Source organism: Nipponia nippon, unplaced genomic scaffold (genome assembly GCF_047370975.1).
Source record: "Nipponia nippon isolate SJK-2023a ecotype South Korea unplaced genomic scaffold, ASM4737097v1 scaffold_2, whole genome shotgun sequence".
Classification (NCBI taxonomy): Eukaryota; Metazoa; Chordata; class Aves; order Pelecaniformes; family Threskiornithidae; genus Nipponia; species Nipponia nippon.
In genome coordinates this window covers 38,959,401-38,983,182 of record NW_028262336.1, presented here as the reverse complement: position 1 = coordinate 38,983,182, position 23,782 = coordinate 38,959,401, and the positions used below count along the sequence as shown (strand labels likewise).

General features: G+C 40.2%; 1 protein-coding gene across 5 annotated transcripts in view; it reads left to right on the top strand.

Annotated features, from left to right (window-relative positions):
* SYTL5 (synaptotagmin like 5) overlaps positions 1–23,782 on the top strand; it is a 100,438-nt gene that overhangs the window by 7,034 nt on the left and 69,622 nt on the right. For all 5 annotated transcript variants that reach the window (XM_087758702.1, XM_087758701.1, XM_087758704.1 and 2 more), the window contains exon 2: positions 22,029–22,535. In XM_087758702.1, the coding sequence (XP_087614828.1) occupies positions 22,417–22,535 (119 nt within the window). In that variant the 5' untranslated portion in view covers positions 22,029–22,416. The remainder of the gene's footprint in view (positions 1–22,028; positions 22,536–23,782) is intronic.

Here is a 23,782-nt window from a genome sequence, read left to right as displayed (position 1 = left end):
GCACCTGATTTATAAATTTGCACTTTTTTTAAACTGCCTTTATTTTTTACATTCTCAACAATGCCCCTTTTGAGCTTCTGGTTGTTGTTAAGGGTGAGGGAATGAGACCAGGTTGAAGTTTTTCATTGTGACGTTTGAGGAACAGAGGAATGGCAAGAGGGACAGAACAATGTATCACCATGTGGCAGCCTCACATAACCAGGGATGTGACTTTCTTTTCTTTTAATAGGGAAATAAAATGACAAAATAACCAGTAACAAGGCAGGGATCACTAAATGGAGTGGAGCTGCTTGTCTTACTGTCGTCACTGATTTTACAGTGGAGATACTTTTCACTTACATAGGTGCAAGCTGAAGCCAGAAAAAATAAGAGTGGTTTTCTCCTCTTGGCTTCAGAGTGCTTCTGTCCCTCCTGTCGTCTCATTGCATCAGGTGAAGATGCAGTGTTGGTGGGCAGAGAACATGCTGGGGGCTGCTTCATGTCCCCAGGCGGCTGAATCACGTTGCTTTGACTTCTGAGGGAAGAGAGCCCAAGCATGAAATGGGTCAAGACAATAAGAGACACTCAGAAGTTCAACATTAGAGTTTAACTGCAGTCTGTATAGTATGAAAGCTGTGGCTTTATTCAAGAAGAATGAATATGTATATGTTCATATATATAGAAAACTCTTTCAAGTCAATTCACAGAATTTTTTGTTAGATAACTATGCAAATGTCTTTAGACAGTTATGCTTGAGGACAGCAATGAAGTAATGCTCAGTTATTAGTGCATAAATTATGTGAGAGAAGGCTGAAAGCTTTCTTTTCATTCCTGCAAATATTCTTGAGCCCTGCTGTCAGTGTAAGGTCCCCCATTGTTATCTTTCCACTTATTTTTTTGTTTTGGGGAGGGAAATCAAAAGATGTGTAAATCATAAAGGATAAAATACATAGTAAGATATTCTTCTTTCAATATTGTAAGCAGATATTTGAACAGCATTTTGGGAAGGAAAGCACTAAAAATACCTATATGAGGTCTTAAAAGTGTGTTATGTGGGGATAAAAAATTCTGGCATCGTTTTATGGGATCATAAAGTGTTTTCCTTTACTGTAATACTAACATGCATACCCAAATAGCAGTTTTTAGGCAATATGCTACGGTTTTTAGGCAATATCATGTCTCAAGGGGCAGCAGGGAATAAGCAGGAGGCCAGTGACAATTAACAGTCTGTGTTTTGTGGTTTAGAAAGAGTTTTTTTGTCTCCTAGTAGGTTTCTCTGTTTAGTTTTGAAGAACCTAGTATACCGAAAGCAGCCTGTGGTTCATTTTAAAAGCTACATAGCACAGACAGAAACTTGCTCTTTTGAAAGAATATCTTAAAATAGCAGTGGAAAATACCTCTAATATTAAGTGTACCCCATGTGGTATCATATTCTTTGTTTATTGGTGAATGTGGATAGTGCAAAAAGAAAATCGGCTGAGTGCAGGGCTCCCTAAAAATAAGGAGAATCTTTCAGTTGGCCAAGAGTTGGCATTCAAGCTGATGTTCCTGAATTAGCCAGATGCCAGTGCCTTTTGTATTATAAAATTTCTGCATCCTTAAATTAAGGGACCATGGCCATATTCTTTGCATTGACTATTAATTCATTACAACTTTTCTGTTATTACTTAAGGAATCCCACAGTGTTGATCCACCCAACTTACTACTGCTGCACCTCCGGTTAATACCTGCTGGAGTCTGAGGATATTGATTCATGAATACAGAGCATAGTACAGCATAATTTCGGCTTTCTGCCTGTGAGTTTTTTTGCACTGCAATAGTACGATCTTCAGTAGTAGAGGCTGACTTCTCCAACTACGGTTTGAAACACTATCGTATAAAGAAACATAAATGGTAGATCAGCATGAGACAATGTATAGAACAGCAGGGCAGTAATGACCATGCCAGCATTGTAATGAAATGCTGTGCGGTACTTGATGTCTGGGATTCTCTAGAAATAAACAGAAATTTTACCAATTACATTTTTTGGTGGACTTTGGCTGAAAAGGTGTCCAGTGATTCTAGCAGAGGAAGAGTATGCTTTAATGTGCTCAGGGACTGTGCTGGTTTATTGCAACTCCCTGGCTACCTGAGACCTTTTTTTTTTTTTCCTCTGACTGTTGTAACAAAACTTTGTATTGAAGTGTTGAGTTTGAGGGAGACTAAGAATGGAGCTTAGAAAGAACCAAACTGAACCCAACTGAACAATATAATGACAATTCTTTTTCCTTCAACAGAGCCATATCAGTTTATATTACTGGAGGAGCTGGATCCCTGTATTTAAAGCAGTTTAAACTGGACTCTGTTCTCGTGAAGAATTCTCTCTGGCACAGTGGATGGGGGGAGTCCTTTTAGTGTCCTTCCACACACCAATTTAAATGGTTAATTCCCTCACACACATGGAGACTCATATATGCGCACCCCTGCACATCTGGAAATCTGCTGGAGGCTGGTAGCAGAACTGGAGGCTGGTAGTTCTCAGTCTTCTGTGAAAACTTAAATTATGTGAAGCTGAGATATGGGCATGTTTGTGGGGGCAGATTTTAATGACAAGCTTGAAAATCAAAGTAGGCTTTCCAAGGTTTGTGGTAATTCTGGATTGGAACAAAATCTATACTGAAAGGGTTTGAATAGTTTTTACTCTAGAGTGAGTTTGAACAGAATGATTGTTGCAGTCATAATGGCTGAATCACAAAGAAAATAATTGCCTCAAGCTCTAGAAAACCCAAGTAATTTTTCACAGCTCTAATTATTTCATGCTTAGAGTCCCTTTTCCAACTGCTGGTACGACAGTTTGTCACTCTTTTATTCCAGTAGAGCACTAAGGACAGAGTGACTACTTTACCAAAATACTGTTGGACCTTCCAGGGGGGTGCGGGGAGCTGTGAGGAATAAAACCCAAAAGACAGGTTACCCACTTAATGAAGCAGAGCAGTCAGCCAAGCAGAAAACAGCAGAATAGTATTTAAGGCTTACAACCATTAACCGTGATATTTTGCAATGAGTTTTTGTGACCCATGTTAGTGCAGCTTTTCATGCTCTCTGAGGCAAAGCATAAGAGCACTCGCATTAGGTCAGAAAAAAGGTCCAGCGAGGCTGGTGTTTCTGACTATGAAATAACAGAAGGAATGGGGCAAATACTGAATCACACCTTCATTTTCCTTCCCACAGTTCTCCATAACTAAGTGGAACCAGTGCCCTTATGCTTCCTCAGTTAAGTTCGTATTCTGGACTATTGCAATTAATAGACCTGATAGAAGTCTAAAAATTAAAGCATGCTTTCTAAATTTTATGAAACCTCCTAAATGGAGTTGTTTCTATATTGATACCCCAGGGTATTAGTCTTAGCTTTCAGTGCCTTGCTTGCTCAATCTACCCATTTAATTAACTTTTAAACCATTTATTAGTATTGACTTAGACAAGAAAGTAATCAAATTATTTGTTTTGGTGTGTAGTATTCTTTCTTTTTGCTAAGCATATAGTTTCAGCAGTTCCAGAAACTTGAGTTTCATTGCTTGAGGGATGACACAGATGGTTATGGAAAAGTCTTGAAAGACCCTCCCTTTTGGTAAGGGTGAGAAAAGATGGAATTAGTTGATTTGGATGTACTATAAGTGGCATAGCCAGCAATTCTTATAGATCAGGCTGCCCAGTATGTCTTGCACATAGGGTGTTTTTCATGTCATATTTATTTTATTTTGTGGTTAGTTTGGTTTCTTTTCCTTCTCATTCTCCCAAAATCAGCCCAAATGTGATCCTTGGGAAATTTCTGTCTTTGTGTATTTGGTAGCTCTAGCAAGTCTTTATCAAACTTGTACGACCTATGTGTTTCTCCACAAGCTTAAAATTTAAGCAGTTTTAACCAGATAAATTTTAACAGCGTCTGCAAAAAGATACTCCTGGGTAGAAAATGCTCCCTATCCTGTTTGTTGAGTTTGAAGTCCCTGCCCTAAAACTTATATATGAATTTGTGAAAATGGAAATTGTTACACCTATGACAAAGTAAGAGCAATGTGGTGGGTTTTTTTCCTTGCTCTTTTCAGAAACTTTTGCTAAAATATGTCCCAAAACATCAGTGTGAATACCATGGGAAAACTTCATCTCTGATAGGTAACTTGGGAAAGTTGTTAGGAAAATGACCTTTTATAATAGAAAAAAATACTGAGTATTTTTTAATGGAGAGGCTTCCTTGGCCCGCCTAATGTTATATGCAAACCAAGAAAGAAGGGACCCTATTTGCCACAGAAAATAAATTGAGGACTTTAGCAATTTGACATAACGTGTGCATTTTAGTGAAATGTCTGGTATATCCATAATATCAGTGAGCCTCATGATCCTTGATATGTTTTTCCTTGAGATAACCTCTCAAGGCAAGAGAAAGGGGTTCTCTCTGTGTAGGCTGGGAGCTGAAGTATAGAGAAGGTAAGAGATTTGCTGTGTCTTACATGCAGTGGAAACAGTTTCTTCTTAGCAGCAATCTGCTGTTCCTCTTGGAGGATTATCCTTTTTCATATTTTTACATAGTGATAGAGATTCTCATGAGCAGTGGTTAACTGGTGATTTACATGACAATGTATCACAGAACAAAAGCATCTAAGAAACTTCCCAAGAATTTTTGGATTTTATAATAATTTATATGGAAATTACTTGTATAGATGGAATTTCCGTTTTATAAGTTTCTATAATAAATTACAGAGGAGACACAATCTGATTGAAGAGTTGGAGAGTGCCAAATAATATTAAATGTCTTATCTTTAAATGCCTTTAAACAAATTGTAGTAAGCTTTGCCTGCTATTACAGGGGAAGAGAATATTTGAAAAGATGATGAAAATTTCAGAGAGCTCAATACAAGCAAGATGTCGGAGCAGGTAAATTGATGGGTGGATTTTGAGAATAGTTTCATGTGATTTTATGCATGTAAATGCATATAGGATGAGTATTACGTATTCCCCAGTCTTCTGGTGAACTTAGTCTGAGTCCTACTTACCCAATTCTGTGGCAGCATGGAAAATCAGTAATCTGAGTAATCTGTGTCTAGCAATTAAGTGGTCACTTAATCCTGATTTCTCACCTACTTCTCCAGGCTGCAGGGTATGTTCCAGTGTCTAAAAGCATTCAGATACTTCTGTTCCCTTTGTCTCCACAATAGGTTGTAAGTAATCTTCTTGTCAGGTGGTTTGTAACAGCAATAAGGCCTTCACTCAATACATCTAGGATCAGTGGATTCATTTATTAAACCGATTTTAGTCCACACCTAGATACCTGGAAATCTAACTGTGCCTCTCCTTTTGCCTTCATAGGTAGGACTTCCCTGTTTCCAAACATTTGGAGTCTGTATAAACAATTAAGGTTGTCTTTAAAATGTATTTAAACACAATATTTTTCAGTATCCTGGCTTACTCCCTTCACAAACAATGAGGGGAACATCCCAGGGGTGAGATCATCTCCTGTCCAGCTCCTCAGTGATTAGCCAGAGACAGCCTCTCCTTGATCTGCTTACAGTCCAGGGAGATGCTAGTCTGGCTTGATGAAACAAATCAGATTTTGCTCACAAAAACCTTTGTGGGCAAGGTGTCCTTTGCCCAGGTGATCTCCAAACCTCTGCTTTCTCTTCTTCTGATGTGCAGGCTTGTGTCTGTTCTTGTGTCAGAGGAACACATACCTCTGCTTTGAGCTGTGGGATGGATGCCACCTCTGCACATCACGTCGTTTGGAAGGACTGGATATGCACAAGGAAACTACACCTGGGGATTGGGCTTTCTGGTGGGTTACCACCAGGAGAGATGCTAAGTTGTGGTGCAGCACAATAGATTTTATCCTCCCCTATTATCTCATCTGCCAGGTGTGCGATGAGCTGACCAGCTGCATTTGTGCATGCAAGTTCACAAACTGGGGGAAAGCACTTGCATTGCTGTGAAGGAAACATAACAATAAGGGGGCCTAAGATGGGAGTTGAATGAATCTTACAGATGAGCTTTGACATCAGAGTCTGCATCTCTGATGGTAAAATTCCCCTCAAAAAAGGCTGCTGCTGTTGAGGAACGAGGTCATCGCTATAAAGAAGTAACTTAATTCCTTTTTGTGGGAATTCATGTTGCATCTGCATTCAAGCTGTATGCAGAAAATGGGATTTTTCAGGTGACACTGGAAGAATTGTGAGTGAGTAAGCCTTGCATAAGAGGCTTAACTGTGGTTTGGATTTTCATGAACATAGTGGAGTGCATCTTGGGATAACCTCTTGTACCAATGCAAGCGAAACAAAAAATTCATTCCCTAGGGTTTTCTGTAGTGTCCATAGCCTGTTGCAGCGGTGGGCCATTTGAATCCTACTGTAATGTGAAAAAAGTAAAAATACATCACCTCCACTCTGTATGCACACCAGTCCTGCAAGTTTTTTTATTTTTTTTTGCAGCTAGTTGAACTTCACTTTGTACACTCAGTCTTTCGGTGTACTGCTAGCAACATTGAACTATATAGTAGAGAGAGACCATCCACTCATTTTCCACAGATTAGTGGTTGTAACTGTAGTAGAATTAAACTTTAAGTGTATCTGTTTGTTAGCTTACCAAATCTACCGGGTAACATAGCCAAAATATATCAAAGTTAGTTTATCATGTCTTGGTCATAAAATTCAATGATCTAAAGATCGATCCTTTTCATAGGAAAGTACATTTCAACCTGCACCCCTTTTCTCTTCCCCCTGCTCTGCACCAAAGAAAGTGCCCAAGCTCGAATTTAATTCAAGGAAAGCTTAAACTTTTGTTGTTGTTTAATAGAGTGGTGTTCCCTGCTTGAACACCACATGTCTGCTTATGGCAGGAAACCTTACTGGGGATGTTACGTGCAAAGAGCTCTGCATCCTGTGGTCTCTCTGCAAATGTTTGAATTCATACTGTGTTTGACCTATGGACTGGCGTAACCGCACTGCAGAGTTGCATGATCAAACAGGCTGCTAAACAATACTGAAGTCAATTAGAAAGTTCTTCCATCTGCTGTTCTGTATTGTTTTGAAATGTACTGTGCTTCCATTTTTAAAAGACTATTCGTTCTTGCTGCAGGTAGTTTATTTATAAATTTAAAAGATGAAGGAGTGGAGGGAGGAAGGCTGTAAATGTAAATATATTTGCTAAAATGTAACTTAGAGTTTCTAGGACTCATCATTTAAGAGGGGAAGGAACCGCCCTTTCTAAGGGTGATCTATTTCAGTAAAATCTTGCAGTTTTCTTAGTAATAGATAGAAGTACCAAAGAAAATGTTGCCTTCAGATATTATTTTTAACAAGTATTTAATGCCGAATTACCCATACAGAGAGAGTGCAGGTTGATAAAAGGGATCAGACTTGCCGCTGTTGTTGTTGGGGTTGGTCTGTAGTTTTTTTGGGTTAAGTTTGAAGCAGTTGAGAAGTAAAAGATTCGATAATCTGTTACTAAGTACAATCCCCTCAGATTGGAGAATATTTTATCCTTTTGATATGCTTTTAGTAGCCTGGGGTGTGTTCTTTACAAGGCTATGCTTTTTGTTCAGTAAATCACGTGCAGCAAAGACAAAGCTATCTTGCTAGCTTCTGGTTATATTTTCTGCTTTTAAACAGCAGTTTGAAACTGTAGTGTATGTTATTAGCTGCATTTTACTGCTTCGTCTTGTGAGTTATACAGCCCTAATAACATTCACTTTAACTTTGCTTTGATTTTTTTTTGTTTTGTTTTTGCATCTTTTTTAAAAGCCTATATAAAAAAAGCTTATAGAAATATGTATTCCTTAATGTCTTCCAAGAAGATGTCATCTCACAGCTGGAAAAGCCATTTAGCTTCTGGGACTGACTTTCTTAGTGTCTCTTGTAATCCTTTTGTTGGAAATGATTAGTTTTCCAATAGTGCTGCTGCTTTTAAACTAATGTTGCAGAGAACAGTTTCAGATTTCGTTGATTTTAGATGCTCTGTTGAATTTGAATGTAGAAATGTAATCATGTTGCTTATAACTGGTTTTCCAGTTTATCGGTTTACCCGTGTCACTATCGCTTTATGTTAATAGAATCATTGCTCTGCAGTCCTGCAATGGTGCATGTGTGTGTGTGCGCACATAAATATGTAATGGTTAAATGTGGGGTTTTTCCCATAAAAAAGATGGTTTGTGGTTTTTTGGAGGGCACAGGGAAGCCTTTGCAAGGTGTTGTGGTTTAACCCCAGCTGGCAACTAAGCCCCACACGGCCGCTCGCTCCTTCCCCTGTGGTGGGATTGGGGAGAGAATCAGAAGGGTAAAAGTGAGAAAACTCATGGGTTGAGATAAAGACAGTTCAATAGGTAAAGCAAAAGCTGTGTGCGCAAGCGAAGCAAAGCAAGGAATTCATTCACTGCTTCCCATGGGCAGGCAGGTGTTCAGCCATCTCCAGCAAAGCAGGGCTCCATCACGCATAACGGTTACTTGGGAAGACAAACGCCATCGCTCTGAACATCCCTCCCCTTCCTCCTCCTTCCCCCAGCTTTATATACTAAGCATGATGCCATGTGGTATGGAATAGCCCCGTGGCCAGTCTGGGTCAGCTGTCCTGGCTGTGCTCCCTCCCAGTTTCTTGTGCACTGGGCAGAGCATGGGAAGCTGAAAAGTCCTTGACTGGTGTAAGCACTACTTAGCAACAGCTAAAACATCAGCGTGTTATCAACATTATTCTCACCCTAAATCCAAAACACAGCACTATACCAGCTACTTAGAAGAAAATTAACTCTATCCCAGCTGAAACCAGGACACAAGGAAAGAAGAGGATGAGTGAAGGGTTCTTGGTCTATATAACAAGGTGAAGTATTTTATACTTCAGGGCCTGATACTCAAAGGTGCTTAGAGGCCATAAGTTTCTTTAAAATCATATGGGATTATGGATGCTCAATATACTTGAAAAATCAGGCTGTTTGTAACTGGAGTGTCCAGCCATCAAGATACATTGAAGTACCAAAGTTTTCTTCTTCCTGTGATTAACTTAAAGGATTTTGCTTTTCTATGTAAAACTTAAGATAATACATCAAAAATACTATCTAGATCAGTGTTTGTAAGGTACTTGGATACGTGTGTACAAGTATGATAGAAAAAGTTGAGTCTTCTACTAATTCTGTATTCTGGAGTGAGAAAATGTGCCACAAATGAGGCATGGGCTATATGCTGAGTGGTGAAACTTGGAAGAAATTTTGGGCAGATGCCTTGCTGTTATCTTCCCTGTGTCTTGAACGGAACAGGAGTCCTGTGGAAAATAACATTTGTGGTTGTGTATTTTTAAAACTTTCTCATATTGCCAAGTGAGTGGAATAAAAATTGACACTTTTTAAGGTGTTGAACAGTTGAAAGTCTGATCTAGTACCGAAGGCTGTGCCTAAGACTTCATGGCTTAGGGGTTTTTGTTTTGTTTTGTTTCTTGAAGAATTCCAGGAATAGCATTTACAACGTAGCAACAATTGCCTAGGGGTTTTTGTGCATGAACACAAGCTTAATTGCTGAGGGTTGGAATAGTATTGATATTCACAAGTGGTAAAGGCAGGAGTTGTTATCGAATATAAACTTGGGATGATCAGAAAGTGTTTTTGTCAAGGCCTCTTTTTTGTTTGCATTTATTTACTCTGGTTTCTAGAAACATTACTTTAGGGGCTTTAAATAAAAGAGGAAAAGACTTGTGTTTGAGCATGCTGATTTGCCATAATGATAAAGTAAAGAATAAAGATGTAGTCAAAATCATGCACTTTTTTTAAAACTGGGGAGACTTGTTCTTCTGTCATAAAATAACAAACTTCCAGTCCTGACAGGTTCTTCCTCCCCTGTCTCTGAGGGGGCCCAAACGGTTATCAGTACCCAGTAGTCTACACATGGAAACATGGGACAGTATTTGGTGGTTAGTGGTGTTTCAATACCAATGGACTGGGAAGATCACTTGATCTAGTATTGGAATAAGTCACAGAAAAATTTCTGTCCTTTTTTCCTCCTCAACCATATGGGTTTATCATGTAGGAAGGCATTTTTTTCCAGATTTTCTTGGAAGATGAGCTAGTCTGCCCCAGGCAAGGTGCATGCATGAATCCTTCTGAGAATGCCTGCTAGGCTGAAGAGCACGTGTGTGTGACAAGAAGCTGATATACTAATAAATGTGGGGAAAATAACAAAACCTACCCCAAATCTCTGTGCTCTGAGTAAGTGATCAAATAGATAAATCTTATTACCCTTTCAGTAGCCCCAAGCTAAAACTGTCCTTACCACTCCTATATACTCCCTGAGGGCATCTAACATTAAACTATAGTTGCTGCACATGATATGTAAGGAGAAATGCTCATCTGTGGAATGTGGGTATCCAGCATTTTATCACTGGAAAAAATGTAACTCACACTGATAAATTATTAACCAGGCTTCCATAAATGTCTTCTAAAACCTGTATTGGTAAATGAGGAACTTGGTTTTACAGGTCAGGTTGTGATGGGCTGATTGTTGTAGGTTATCAAGAGGCAGCAGCAGTGGCAAGTGATACTACTATTGGCATCTCCTGACTATGTCCCCATCATTGTGGAGAGGTGTTCTCTCCAGTTAAGGACATGGAGCCACCATCCCTTCCATGCTGGCAAACTTTTGCTGCCTACTCTGTGTACGCTGGACCATCTCAGAGATGACTTGTCCCTCTCTGAAAGATCTTTCATAGATTTCCTACTGGAAGTGTGTATCAACTATGCTTTCTATCTCAAACTCAGACCAGTGAGTAGTTTGACCCTCACATAATGATATATTTTGGTATCGTTTCAAGTGGCATAAGCTGTCTATATTACAAATGCAATCAAAAGGCCAAAACACTATGCAGATTGCTGGAGTAAATCTTGCCCAAAAGGAGGAAGAAAGCTGCTACAGAAAGGTCAAGTTATGATTAATATCCTGTGAGTTAAGCTCTGCACAGTTCTTCTCCTGAATAACTTCTCTTTTGCCATTTCACGTAAAAGCTAGCGTGCCAGTAATATGTTGCCTGTGCCCACCACCTGTTCTTCCCAAAGTTTGGAAGAGTAGCACTAGGACAGGTAGAAAGTCTGGAAGCCCACCTCCAGGTTCTTAAACTCTTTTTCTTCTAGTGCCACTGGAAGAAATAGTGCCACTTCCACATCTAGCTAGGGAGAGAGGTATCAAGTATGGTAACAAAGGGAGTCTGAAGTGAAGACAAATGATTAAGGGTTTGTCTGTGTCGGAGTAGGAGCTGCTTTTTGTGGGCTTCTGTGTCTTCTTGTTTGTACAGCACCTGCTAGTATTATATTATGGAGCTGCCTTGACAGGTCATGGCCAGAAGGATAGATGAAAAAGCTTGTGATCCTTTTCTTACAGTTAGCATAAAGTATCTTAGTATAGTGTACATTAGGTAGCCTTTACTTTGCTAACAAAGACTGGTGGAGGCCTCAGGGCTCATAAGGTATTTTTGCAATGGAAATCTGTATCTTCTGTCATGTCCTATAAAGTCAACTTTAGCAGTTATATCTGCTTCCTTCTAGGTGGGAGCACTTCCCATGCAGTGATCCGTTGTGCAGCTTTGAACTTCACTCCTCCAGCCCTGTGCCTGGCTGCTGCTTGCTAGCCACTGTTGAAGACTCTGCTGCCAAATCTCTGCTGTTGATTTTTGTGCAAACTAGACTGAAGCCAGGCAGTCTCTTCAGCACTGGCAACTTCAGCTGCACGCCCTTTTCTCAGGAGAGATACACCTGAGGTGCTGGATGGGCTGTGCTGAGAGGGCAGGTTTTAAAATGGCAAAAAAAAACCATCCCAGATGTTCCCTTAGTTTGATGAACAGTAGTTTTGGAGGAATCTGTGACTTTTCTTTGCTTGTTATAAAGTGTATGAAAAAGGATGCCGATCCTGTGTATGCTGCTGTCAGGCAGCCTATATAGGCTTTTGCTGAAGTTGCTCACTGGATTCATTGGGGTCCTAGAAGATCAGACAGCAGCGTGCAGCTCTTTTCTGACTGATCTAAGTTCTGGTGCTCAGTCATAGATGATATACGTGGCTTCTCCCCACAGACCTTATGCTATTACTTCGAGCTATCTACTTGGATAGACATTTATGTTACAAATCTCACCCTGGGAAGCAGAGGGAAGCCTCCATGTATTCCGTTATCTCCTCTGCCCCGCTGAAAGTGATCCTCAGGATTCTGATAGCTGATGCACAAGCCAGTTTTCAGACAGCAGTGTAACCTGTGAAAGTGAGATGATATTTTCTAACTAGATTTTTGTGGGTTTTTTTCCTGCCTTCCACAAGAATTTTGGAAACTGCTGTGCTTACAAATGCAGACTTCCCACCATGCTCACTTGGAGGTAGACACACTGGGACAACACACTGATGCATTTCGTGGCAGGATTTAAGTGACCTGTTAGCTTTATTTGCTGTTTGTAGAGAAAAACACTGTAGCATTGTATTTAATGAAAAACAAAACAAGACAACACTCCAAGCTCATCCCACTTTCTGATTAAGCTGTTTATATCGTCTGGTAGGTTTCTGGACAAGTGTCCTTGTGAACAGCTCATTTTATACTGCAAATGAGAAGCAGGATGCATTTGCTCATGTGTTTTGTATGCCTGCATTTGAGGTAGTCATGCTGCATCCCCTTCACAGTCAGTGGAGAGAAAAGGATGCTACTAGACAAGGATTCCTCTGACCTTTTTAAAATCTTCTCATGCAGATGAGGTGAGTCATGCCCTAGAAATGCCTATTTCTCTCTGTTGCTTATAGAGTGGGGCTGGGATGAGTATATGAGAATAAATAAGAGAGATCATGGAATAGAATCATAGGATGGTTTGAGTTGGAAGGGGCCTTTAAAGATCATCTAGTCCAATGTCCACCCCCATCCCCCGCCTTGCGCAGGTGAATCTCCTAAAGATTTTTCGCACCTCTATAGAGATAAGTCATATAACGTATGATTATATTCCTTTGGTGTACATGAAAACAAACTTATTTCTTTTCATTATAACCTGAATCCAGTTGCTTTGCTAAATCAAATAGAAATTTATTATGATGCGTAGTGGATGATGAGTGTTACTACATCATACTGTTGTTGCAGAAAGGCAAATGAGCACTTAGCATCTAACAGGCTGAAGTAATGGATGACTGGATTTCTCACCTTCTACATGCCCACACACACATTTCCTCATTCAAAGCACTCGCACGCAAGGTCCAGGTTCCCTTCTCCCCAAACCCAGAGGGGGTTTCACTGGCTTGGTGGATGCTTTTCCAAATGGCTGCTCTTCTAAATGCTAGTTCCCTCTTCTCTGACTCTGCAGCCTGGCTGCAGTTCCTCAGCAATCTTCCTGCAGCCCTCTTGCAAAGCTCAGAGATAATTTCATTTTTCTTCATTCATGAAGAAAACAAAGTCAATGACAGAATTTTATCAAGGGGACTAAATTTCAGATTGATAGTCATCAGTTTTTCTGCAAAATGAAATGTCTGATAAACTGAAGGCACCTTCTTTGGAGTACTCTTAATTCAGCAAATTAGTGAAAACATTTGAACTTAAAGACTTCAAAAATTTCAATAGAAACTTGTTTGTAAAAATCCTCATCCATTTCTGTGGAACACACCTGCTGGTGTTTTCTGATGAGAAACTTCTGTTGGGGGGGGGGGGAAATCAAGCAAACCTACTGATAATTCAGTTGATCACTTGCTGCAGCTAAAAGAAACATACTTTTTTTTTTTTTTTTGGGTGAGAACATACTGTTAAGTAATGAAAATAATCCTCTTGTTTTACTATATATTTCCTACTTCATGCCAGGTGAAGCTTCCTGTAGTAGTGCTGCAGTACAGACCACTGCCCCAGGCCTCTTGCCCGCAGTTACACGTGATGGTTGCTGCCCAGAGCAGCCTTAAGTCCCAGTGAACAGGAGACAGGGCATTTAAGGAGGATGGAGGTAGGTTGTGACTAGATCACGGAGCAGCAGCTGCTGATCAGTAACAGAGATGATAGTGGCTTTCAGGGGTCCTGGGTATGCTAGTTCATTCCTGTCCTGTGCATCCTGCTGTCAACTGCAATCATGTCATAACATAATACATATTAATTTAACTTCTCCTGAACTCACTGTGTTGATAGTTGTAAGAAACGCTAGTGGTTAGAAAGAAGGGTTCGGAAACTTGCTCGCATTGTACTTGCTTTCTGTTTCTAAGGGAGCTCAATCAAGAAGCGATTTCTTGCTCCCAAATGCTACGCCTGTTTTAATGTGAGGAAAGGGTGCTACAAATGTTCAAAAGTAAACAGTTGATAAACTTTCTTCAACTTGTCTTAGTTAAATTTCATAACTGTGAGTCTTGGTTAAATTTACAGTTTGTCCAGCTATCAAACAAAACGTATGTAAGGTGCATATTAGAACTTGGTTTACAACTGTGTATTAATCTGTTCTATTCTAGACCTCAGTTCACTGCTTTTTTTTCCATTTCGTCACAGAAAGTATAGAGACACAGGGAATAACTTAAACATATTAAGGTAAAGTTCAGTACTGAATGAATACTGCCTTCATACACGCTGTGACTAAGCGATAAGATTAAGATGACTCAAGGCCTAAGTCATATTTTCATGGATGATTTAACACTGCACAGATGTTTTTTGCTTAACAATAGCAAAAATATTCTTACTTCCTTCATTCTTTGGTTTGGATCTGTTTGGCTTCTTTAATTTTGCAAGCTAACACATTAAATTTTATTTCCATTCTTACCCTGGGAGGTATCATTTTTTCTGGTTAAATGCTCAACCAGGCAAGAGAACCATGTTTACTCAACGATGAGCAAAACAAAAGAAAAAGGTTGCCACCCTGTTGTGTCATTCTTCCCACTCCTTGCTTCCTGCTTGTAAGTATACTAGCTAAAGCTGTGTAATATAGAGAAGATTATTAGAGATTCGTTTATTCCAAAACATTGCCTAAGGGATTAAATTCTCTCATTTCATTGTTTTGTAGGACCTCTGGGGAGCGTGGGCTTGTGTTCACAAGTGAACGCCGTCTGGTGTACTCTATACCTCTGGTGTGTTCTGCACTTGCTCCTCTGCCTGCATGCACGCTGCCTTCCTCCCGGCGTAGCGCACTTGAAAAATAGCACGAGGTTGTTGAGGTAGCAGCCAAGCTGCTGGGCTCTGTAGGGAGCTTTCACTGGGCAGTGGTGTTCCCTGTTGCATGCAGTGTGTAATCTAACTGTTTGGGCAGCTGTGTGAGCCTAAAATTCTACAGCAAGTAAATGGAAAATGTCATTTTAATTTTTTTTAAAAACACCTTTTCATGTTACTTGAAGATTTTTATAAGGGCTGAAAAACAAGCAGAGAGAGACCCTGTAGTAGAAGCATGGTTTAATGAATGCTCAGACTGGCAGTGCTGAGCTTAGTCTTAGCTATTACTTGTATGATCAGGCATGTTAATCTACTACTGTCTTACACAGTAAGGTGGAATACTTCATAGACTTAATGAGCTTTAACTTTATTGCTTTAGTCTTTAAATGTTTATGATTTTGGCTTTGAAATGTTATTACAGTAGTGCTAGAAACTAGATATAGTTCAAAGGCATTGTCTGTAGTCGGAGAGAGATCTGCAGCCCTGTAGGTATATGACAGCTTTGTCAAGACATTACCAGAAAGCTGGAATTGTGCCTGACCTAAAAAATGAACTGCTTCTGAATCCATTGTTTTCATTTGATTAATGAATCTGAGTTTTTTCCTATTACTACGAAGTCAAACACACTTATACTGCATGACTTAGAGAGGTAGACTTAAAGAATCAGAGTTGCAGCTTTCCTCTCAGCTTGTATTCATTCCAGTGCACTGAGATAAAGTTGTATGATGGTATTCTGTGCTTCTAATGTCTCTTCAGTGTTGCTGCCACTCGTACGTGACCCTTTCTTTAATGTAACATACCACTTGCCAGTTCATAAATTCTTACAGTTCTTATATCTGAAGATCTTTGAAATTTGTTCTTAGTTAAAGAATCTGCTTACTATTTGCTTTGTAATATTGACTAGAGCTCTCACTCAGTCTAATTTGTGCCATTAACTGAGAGCCCATTCAACAAATTTGGTTTGGTTTTCTTTTCTTGCCACTTGATTTCAGCGTCTTGAGTTGCTCTTCCTTACCTTGCAAATTGATTGGTTTTGTGCAACAAACGTTTTCTGGTGCTTCAGTACCTGCTGGCACTTAGTTTGCTTACCTGGGCATTGCACTCTGCAAACACATCGTTGAGAGGTGAAGCTGGTTTTTCTTGCTCCTGTATATGGCATTCTGCAAGCAGCATGTTAAAACAGGAAAAGAGACAAGTTGGCTATTATGCTCTCAACATGGTAAGCTTTACATTTGTTAAAGGTTCTTGGTATGACAAGAACCTCTTTATGTCTTTCTGCCATTTTATTAGACATAATGTTGGCAGTCCTTCCCTTCCTGCCCCCATCATAGGCTTGCATACAGCTGTGGGCATCAGAAGAGATAAAAGATAACTGTGGAAATGGACCGTGTTTTAGTGGCTACCTAGTGATGCCGTCTTAGTTTTGAATTTTATTTCAGACCCCTATGTGACTGAACTCAGGATACACAGGATTTATGTGTTTTAAGCAGCATGTATATGAAACGTGCCTCTTCCCGTTTGAGCGTCAAAGCTGGGTGCGTTGGGTCCAGATTCAGCACGCTGTGATATGTAGTGCCAGCACTGAGTTGGGAGGTGGGAACTGTGGCCTCCTGAAGCGTGTGTAAGAGGCAGCAGTGCCATCAATCCTGCTCCTGTTGAGTTTCCAACTTGGCCATTGTACCTCATGCATCTTTGGTTTGGGCAGTGGTTGGTGCCTTTTCAAGAGATGATATATCCTAGCTTCTCATGTGACAAAAGTCAATTACAGTCCACCATGCCATGCTGGGTTCAGCTACTGTTGGTAGGAATTTCTTTGCCAGTATGGAAATACTGTTTGTGCCTGTCCCAGGTACACCTGTGCTAGTAAATATGTGTAGTGCAGACTGCATGTGTCTGCTGGCAAAGAATTTCCCACCAGAAGTAGGTGAAGCCTCTGTCACTCAAGCAACGTGAGGTGATGCCATGGTTCCCATACCACTGCAGTCAGTGCACGTGGAAAATGCTGCCTCTGTTGCTGAGTCACTAAATTGTTCCATGTACTGGCCTCTGGCTAAGTAAACATAATGGCTTTGCAGTGGGAGTAATTTCTTGCATCAAGCAATTTGATAATAGCGCCATTGAAGAAAAGAGGATAATTCCTCTCCCTTCATCTCACTTCCTTTCAGCTCTGCCTCCGTCTCTTGGGAGCAGGGTGCTTCTCCTCCTTCCCAAGGAGACAGGGGAGAGGTGAGGGGAAAGCGTTTTGGAATGCAGATGAAGCTGTTGATTTGCTGGGTTCGGGAGGATGCACACGGCAGTGACAGTAGCGGTTGCTGCACCTGCGGAACTACAAATGTAGCTGATTGCAGTGGATGCAGTGCTTTTGTAGCTCTTAACTGACATCCCTTATGAAGATTCAGTTTCAGGGGTGCTGTATTTCTAATTGTCACAAGCAGCTGTGCTAGCAGTTAGCAAAAATAAATGGCATGTTCTTCCCCATGGTAATGCTTTTTCTCCTTTTTTTTTTTTTTTTAAACAAGCTTTAAGTAATTCTTTTGCCTTGAGAGGCTGAGCAAATGCTCTCTAGACAGACCTGGTACCTGTGTACAGTGGATGCAGGTATAGTGCAGGATAAACTGCATCTTGTTGTTCAATTGTGTCTAATTTTGCTGTCGTGCTACTAAGAGTCTGTTATTTCTAATGTTATCTTCCCTCAACAATAGCTTCAGAGAGGAAGACTCTATTCTAGAAATTCCTTTCCCCAGGGATAGGAGAAGTGGGGAAAGCACGTGGATAGGCCCAATGAGCAGTTCTTGTACCCCTTTCCATGAGGCAAAGGAGAACAACCACATACTCGAGAGGCTCACTTAGATGCTGTCTTGTGATTTTGTCACTTCACTCATTCCTCCTCTGTTATTACCTCCTTTGCAAGTCCAATATTAGATCACTGCTTTACTCTGACTTAAGAAATTAATGCTCTATCTACATATTAAATGTAGATTAGAACTAAGCCCATCCTTTTAGGGGGCTTTGCATTTTTCCATGTGTCCTAATCAGCATTTTAGCGCTCCTCAAATGCTCTGTTATGTGAAATCTTCACTCACTTTAGGATGGAAACAACTATGTTTCCTAACAAGCCACAGGGCTGCTTAATAAAACATCAGAAGTCTGTTAAAAGAAGCATTGTCACTTTCTAAAAGCTGGCTGGCTGGTTTTGTTTTTAAACCCTTGGTTGGTTCGTAATTCAGCCTTTGTCAGCTAATTTATTCTGGACTGTTTAGAGAGAGCGCAAAAAAGTAGCACAGGAAAGGAGAAGAGCAAGTTTTCCTGTTAAATCTTAATGTGAAATACAGGCCTAGGTCTCTAATCATGTGTTGTCTAAAGCAGGGAAGTCTTAAGTGGTAGTTTGTTAAAAACAGTATCTCATTACTGATTAGTCTTTTTTTCTATAGAGCAAGTGTTCCTGCTGGTTTTGCTATCACCCTTGTTTTTGTTTAACAGCTACGTGTGTAACAGAAATGCCCACCACTTACCACAAAAGGTACGGGAGCTAAACCAGATGGTCTCCTGCTGTGAGACAGGTGATGTTTTGGTACCTCTTGTACCAGCACATGGCAGAATGAAGGCAGTGTTAGCAGCGTTTCAACACAGGATTTGCCTGATCAGGCAGGACTGCAGTAGAATGCCGGGACAAGGGATTTTTTGACTAGCTCTGCTTTGTGTAGGGTAAAGATACCTGCACTGTCTTCAGTCCTAAAAGATAGCCTTGCAAAAGTAACATTATCTAAGAATTGGGAAAACTTTGCTTACGCAAAGTTAACTGCTGCTGGTACTTCAGCTGGCTTACGGTAGAGAATGTCACCTAGGCAGAGGTCATCAGGGTAATGTGTTTAGAAGGAATCCTGTCTGAACAAATATGAGCTTCTCTTGAGATATTTGCTGAAGCTTCAGCAGCTAGGCAATGTCTGGTTAGGAAATGTACTACTTTTGAGTAGCACTTCCATAGTGCAGAAGAAAATCTGGAAGCTGAGGTGGGTCCAAATCTTACTGTCAGTTAGCTAGGTGGTACACATACGTTGGATAGCAGGCGGACAGAAAAACTGGGCTATTTCAGCATCAGATATGTTACTGCAGCCCTGAACAAAAAAGCTGTATTGCCGATGTGCTCAGTGTTGTGCTGGAGACTGCGTTCCCCCACCGAAGCAGTAAGGGAGATTTGAGGATGCTGGTTTTTAAGACTGTTATTGGTGGGTTTTATGTCTTACTAGTACTGAGTATGAGATCATTAAACAGGCTGCCATCCCAGCTCTTCAGAATATTTTTGCTAATTCACAAGATATTTTAACCTACATAGAGTTGGTTGAACACATAAGCAGATAAAATTGTACTCTCTGATGGTTGCCAAATCCCACTGTTATGTGATAAAGACAGTTAAAACCCACAAGATTTGTCATAAATGGGACTGAAGGATCTATTCCCAGCTATGTTCAGTAAGAAATAGAAAGAAAGCAACAAAAACCATTATAAATGGATTAAAACTTCAGTTGATTATTGTCTTTCTATAAGAATAGATTTTACTACAAACATCTTGCTGTTAATGTGGGTAACATGAATGTAATTTGGGCCTGTCTATTTGGTAAACATCATAATAGTCTGCACTATTCTCTATATTGCGAACTCTAACGTAGTTTCTGTTGTCTTTACAAACAAGACTGTGATAATTTCTATTCAAGATTCACCTAGTTCACCTAAAAGGTCAGCTGGCGGCATGAGATAGCAGAATTTTGTTGACTAGATCACTGTCCAGTGAGTCTGCTCTAGTGTTTCTAAGCCAGTCCCATCTGACATGGAAGGCGTAACTCGGATATCAGTTGCAATGTCAGGTTGTGCCTCTGGGCAGTAAGTATAATTCTTCCATTCTCTCCTTCGTTAACCTCTTGTGTGCTTCTGCTCTGCATGCCTTCAAACCTCCTACCGTGATCTCTAGTGCTGGCCCCTAAATCCAACCTCTTCTCCACCTATTCCTGAGCATAGCCAGGGGTTGCTGTGACTGCCTGTTGATCTGTGGCTCAGAAGGGTCTCCATTCATGTGGGATTTAGGTCCGACCAGCTTTCTATCTGTAAGTGTTGCCTCTGCTGCCAGTGGTGCATGTTGGAATGATCTTTCAGCTGATTTACATCTGGCACAGGAGAGTGTAGCACTGCCTGAAATTTTAAGTCCATCTAATTTGACAGTTTGTGATCTCATCACCCTTACCAGTGCTTAGTCCTGCTCTGGAGTCTACGTATTTGACCCTGTGCTCCAGGTGGCAAATGAAGTAACTGGACTCACAATTACAGCATGTCACCCTAGTAATTTTGGATTTCATATGTGCCTCACTGTATTGAGAGAAAAATCTTCCAGGACATTCAAGGGTAGGCAATATGCTTAGCCAAAGGGAATTTTTTTGGCTTTTAGGTATTCTGATAGGAGTACGAACTTCTTTAGAGTTAAAAGAAAAAAGCCCAGAAAATATGGCCAGATGTCAAGTTAATCTTTTGAAGTGTTTTTTCTCTTCCCCGAATTCCCAATATCAGAATACATCTTACAAGGTAAGATGTACGACCTGCGTGTCGTACCACTGCGCTGGTTTTCTGCAAGAACCCTAGTTACCTGTAGTGCATCATCAAGACAAAATGGTGCTATCAGATTATTTTTAACACTTTTGTTGTCCTAAATTTCTAATTGCATTGCTTATTCTTCCTCTTTAACCTTTTGGTTTTCCATTTTTCAATAAAACTTGGCTTTTTTCCCCTCAGTTTAAAAAAAAAAAAAAAAAAAAGCATGTCAGAATAAGGCTGTGTCACCTATGTTACCACTGCAAAGAAAACTTGCGAACAGAAATTTGCAGCACCTTGACCAGCCAGGCAACTTAGCTTATTCTCTGACTGCTGAACTGTATGCACACATATGTATTTGCACTTATGTATAATGATGTGGATGCATTTTTTTTCCTGTATAAATGGGTTTGTATACTATATATAATGTGTGTATGCTTCGAAGTACAATGTGCATCTGTTCACATAGCTTAATTTTTTTAACAAAAGTGTCTTGGAGGTCATGCCTTGTTTCGATGTGAAACTCTGTTTACTTATGAGACTCTGAGGGCTGGATGTTCCAACCTGGTAACTAGAAGTTTTAGATATTTTCCAGGTAGCTTCTTGGTGACTCTTTCCAAAGCGGTTCAAGTTCAGAGCTCCAGTATGGAGTAGGGTGTCTCTTCTGGTTTTGTTTGGAAGTTGTTTTCTGTTTAGAAAGGACAAAAAAAAGGAAAGAAAAAAAAAAAGTGAAATTTGTCTTACTTCTGTCTGGCTACATGTTAATAAGTCACTCTAAGTTCTTGCTGCATTTCCTGGAAGGGAATGGGCATTTCTGGAACATGTCATCCTAAATTCAACGTCTGCAGTAAGTGGATAAATCGTTCCTTCAAAGTTCCTCTTTCTCCAAATTGACTGTGAAGTGAGTGTAATGGATGACTTGCCGAGATGCAGGTGTATACTTGTTTTGAGGTGAATCTTACCTTTAGTGCTGTCCTCCGAAGCCATTCCACTTGCTAATTTTTACTTTTCCCTTAAAGTAATCTCAGGGAAATGAATAGAATCATTCCTCCCCCCCCGCCCCCATGCTTATTACTGTTAGGATGGAAGTATTACAAGGTGAATATAGTCATTTAAATGTATTGCAGTAGGAAGATAATTGCAGAGCCCTTGGAGGAACATAATAATCAAACATTAGTGAGTAAATAAACAACAACATAGAAAACATGATGTTTAAGTAGCCCCTGAGATAACCTGGTAGTTTGCAAGCCATTCTTTGGTGGCTTTCAAACCACTACTAGATTAAGCCTTTCTCAAATCAGACCATGATGGTAATGTCAAAATCACTTACACTCCTTTGTTTTGACTTTCAGGTATTTTGAAATAAATATATCCAGCTTTTTTGTGGCTCCGAACTACAGTTATGCCAGGAAGGTGATTCTGCAGCTGCTTGTGAATGCAGTCTGAAGGCCTGCAGTGTGCCGTTGAGCGTCGGTCAGGACACAAGGGCACTAAGTGACCAGGAAAATGACTGGCTTTCTTGAGGAAGAAACAAAGAAGAAACCTTTATTTCTTGTGTAGCTGGAAGGCAAAGCAATACATTCTTGATACCTGGTTAACTTAAAGAAGCATTTTTCAAAATACCTCTTGACTGTACGGATCTTAACTCTGACACAAACGTGCCTTTGGACTTGTGGAAATAAATCATTGGAAGAATTGATTGGGCAAAGCAGTCATTGAAAGAGTGGCTGTTGAAGAATCATGACGAAGCACTTGGAGATCATCAATTTGTCTTTTTTGTTGGAACATGAAAGGGAAACAATATTGGGAGTATTGAAGAGAGATGAGTATCTGAAAAAAATTGAAGATAAAAGGATAAGGTAACCCTTTTCATTATTGTTCTTAAAAATATGGTTCATAGTATAGATATTTTGCGGTACCCAGTGAAGATTTTCTAGATACCTCAGGAGAAGAATGAGCGTTGGGAGGTGGCACAGTTAATTATAAGTCAAAGTAAAGTGTGTTAAGAAGAAAATTGCTTGCTAGTGTGGCCTTCTGTAAACAAAGATGGTGTCCGTTGCTTCAAGGCAAAAGAGTAAGAAAGATAACAAGTCCAAAAATACACAGCAGTGGTTTTTAAATTTCAGATTCTGTAGATTTTGCCCAGTTTGGCAGAATTCCCCCCCTGTGAATGGAAGGCTTTAGTAAGGCTCTTGAACTTTCTTCCTCTGCAAGGAGCTGTATGCTTTGTGCCTCCAGAGCTGACTGCAGGAGGGAAAGTTTGGAAAGTGTCTCAGGGAGAGAAAGTAGGCATCTGCCTCTGGACAGGAGTCCATGCAACATGGGGCAAATGCGAGATAGTGACCTTTTCCTTTCTGTTGCAGTACTTACAGAATAAGGAGGAGGAGGGACGCTTCATTTTTTGAAATTACTTGATTTACTAATAAATAAATAAAACTGAAAATCTCAGGTATGGATCTCAAAAGTCACTGTTGGGCGAAGTAGAGACTCAGAGTATTAATAGAGTCCACGTGTTCTTTTCTGAGGAAAAAAGGTAAAAATCGAAGTTAAGAGAACAATGTGTGGAGGCAGGCTGAGAGTCAGCTCTTTTAGATGACTCAAATTCAGTTAGTTCAGCTAAGTATCAGTTCTGCAAAGGTTCATATGCTTTTCTAGTATGTTGTTGCCACTTCCTCTCGCTTCTCCTGCTGCCCTTTTAAACTTTTATACAGCACTGGTTCTGAGAAACAGGCTTAGTGTGGATGTACGCAGCACTGGGTGTTGGCGAGGCTGCTGAGTGTAATGGATGACAAAGGGAAGATTTCTAGCCTTTGCTGCTTTTTGTCCAGGTACTCCAAGGCCAGGCTGCATTGTTCTTCCCTTTGATTTGCTAAAAAGCATTTTAGACATTGTGCATTGCAGAGATGGATGTTCAGTACCTACTGAGGCTTCTTTTATATAAAACTATTATTTGGAAATCCATGCAGAGTTAGCCACTGGTTTTGGAAGTATTTCTACCTTGAGAGAAGCAAGTCTAAGTGCAATGCCCCTATTGGTGTGCAGCCCTTTTAACTGGGGAAACATAGTGGTTCATATATAAATGGAGTGGGCTAAAACTGGTTGCTGC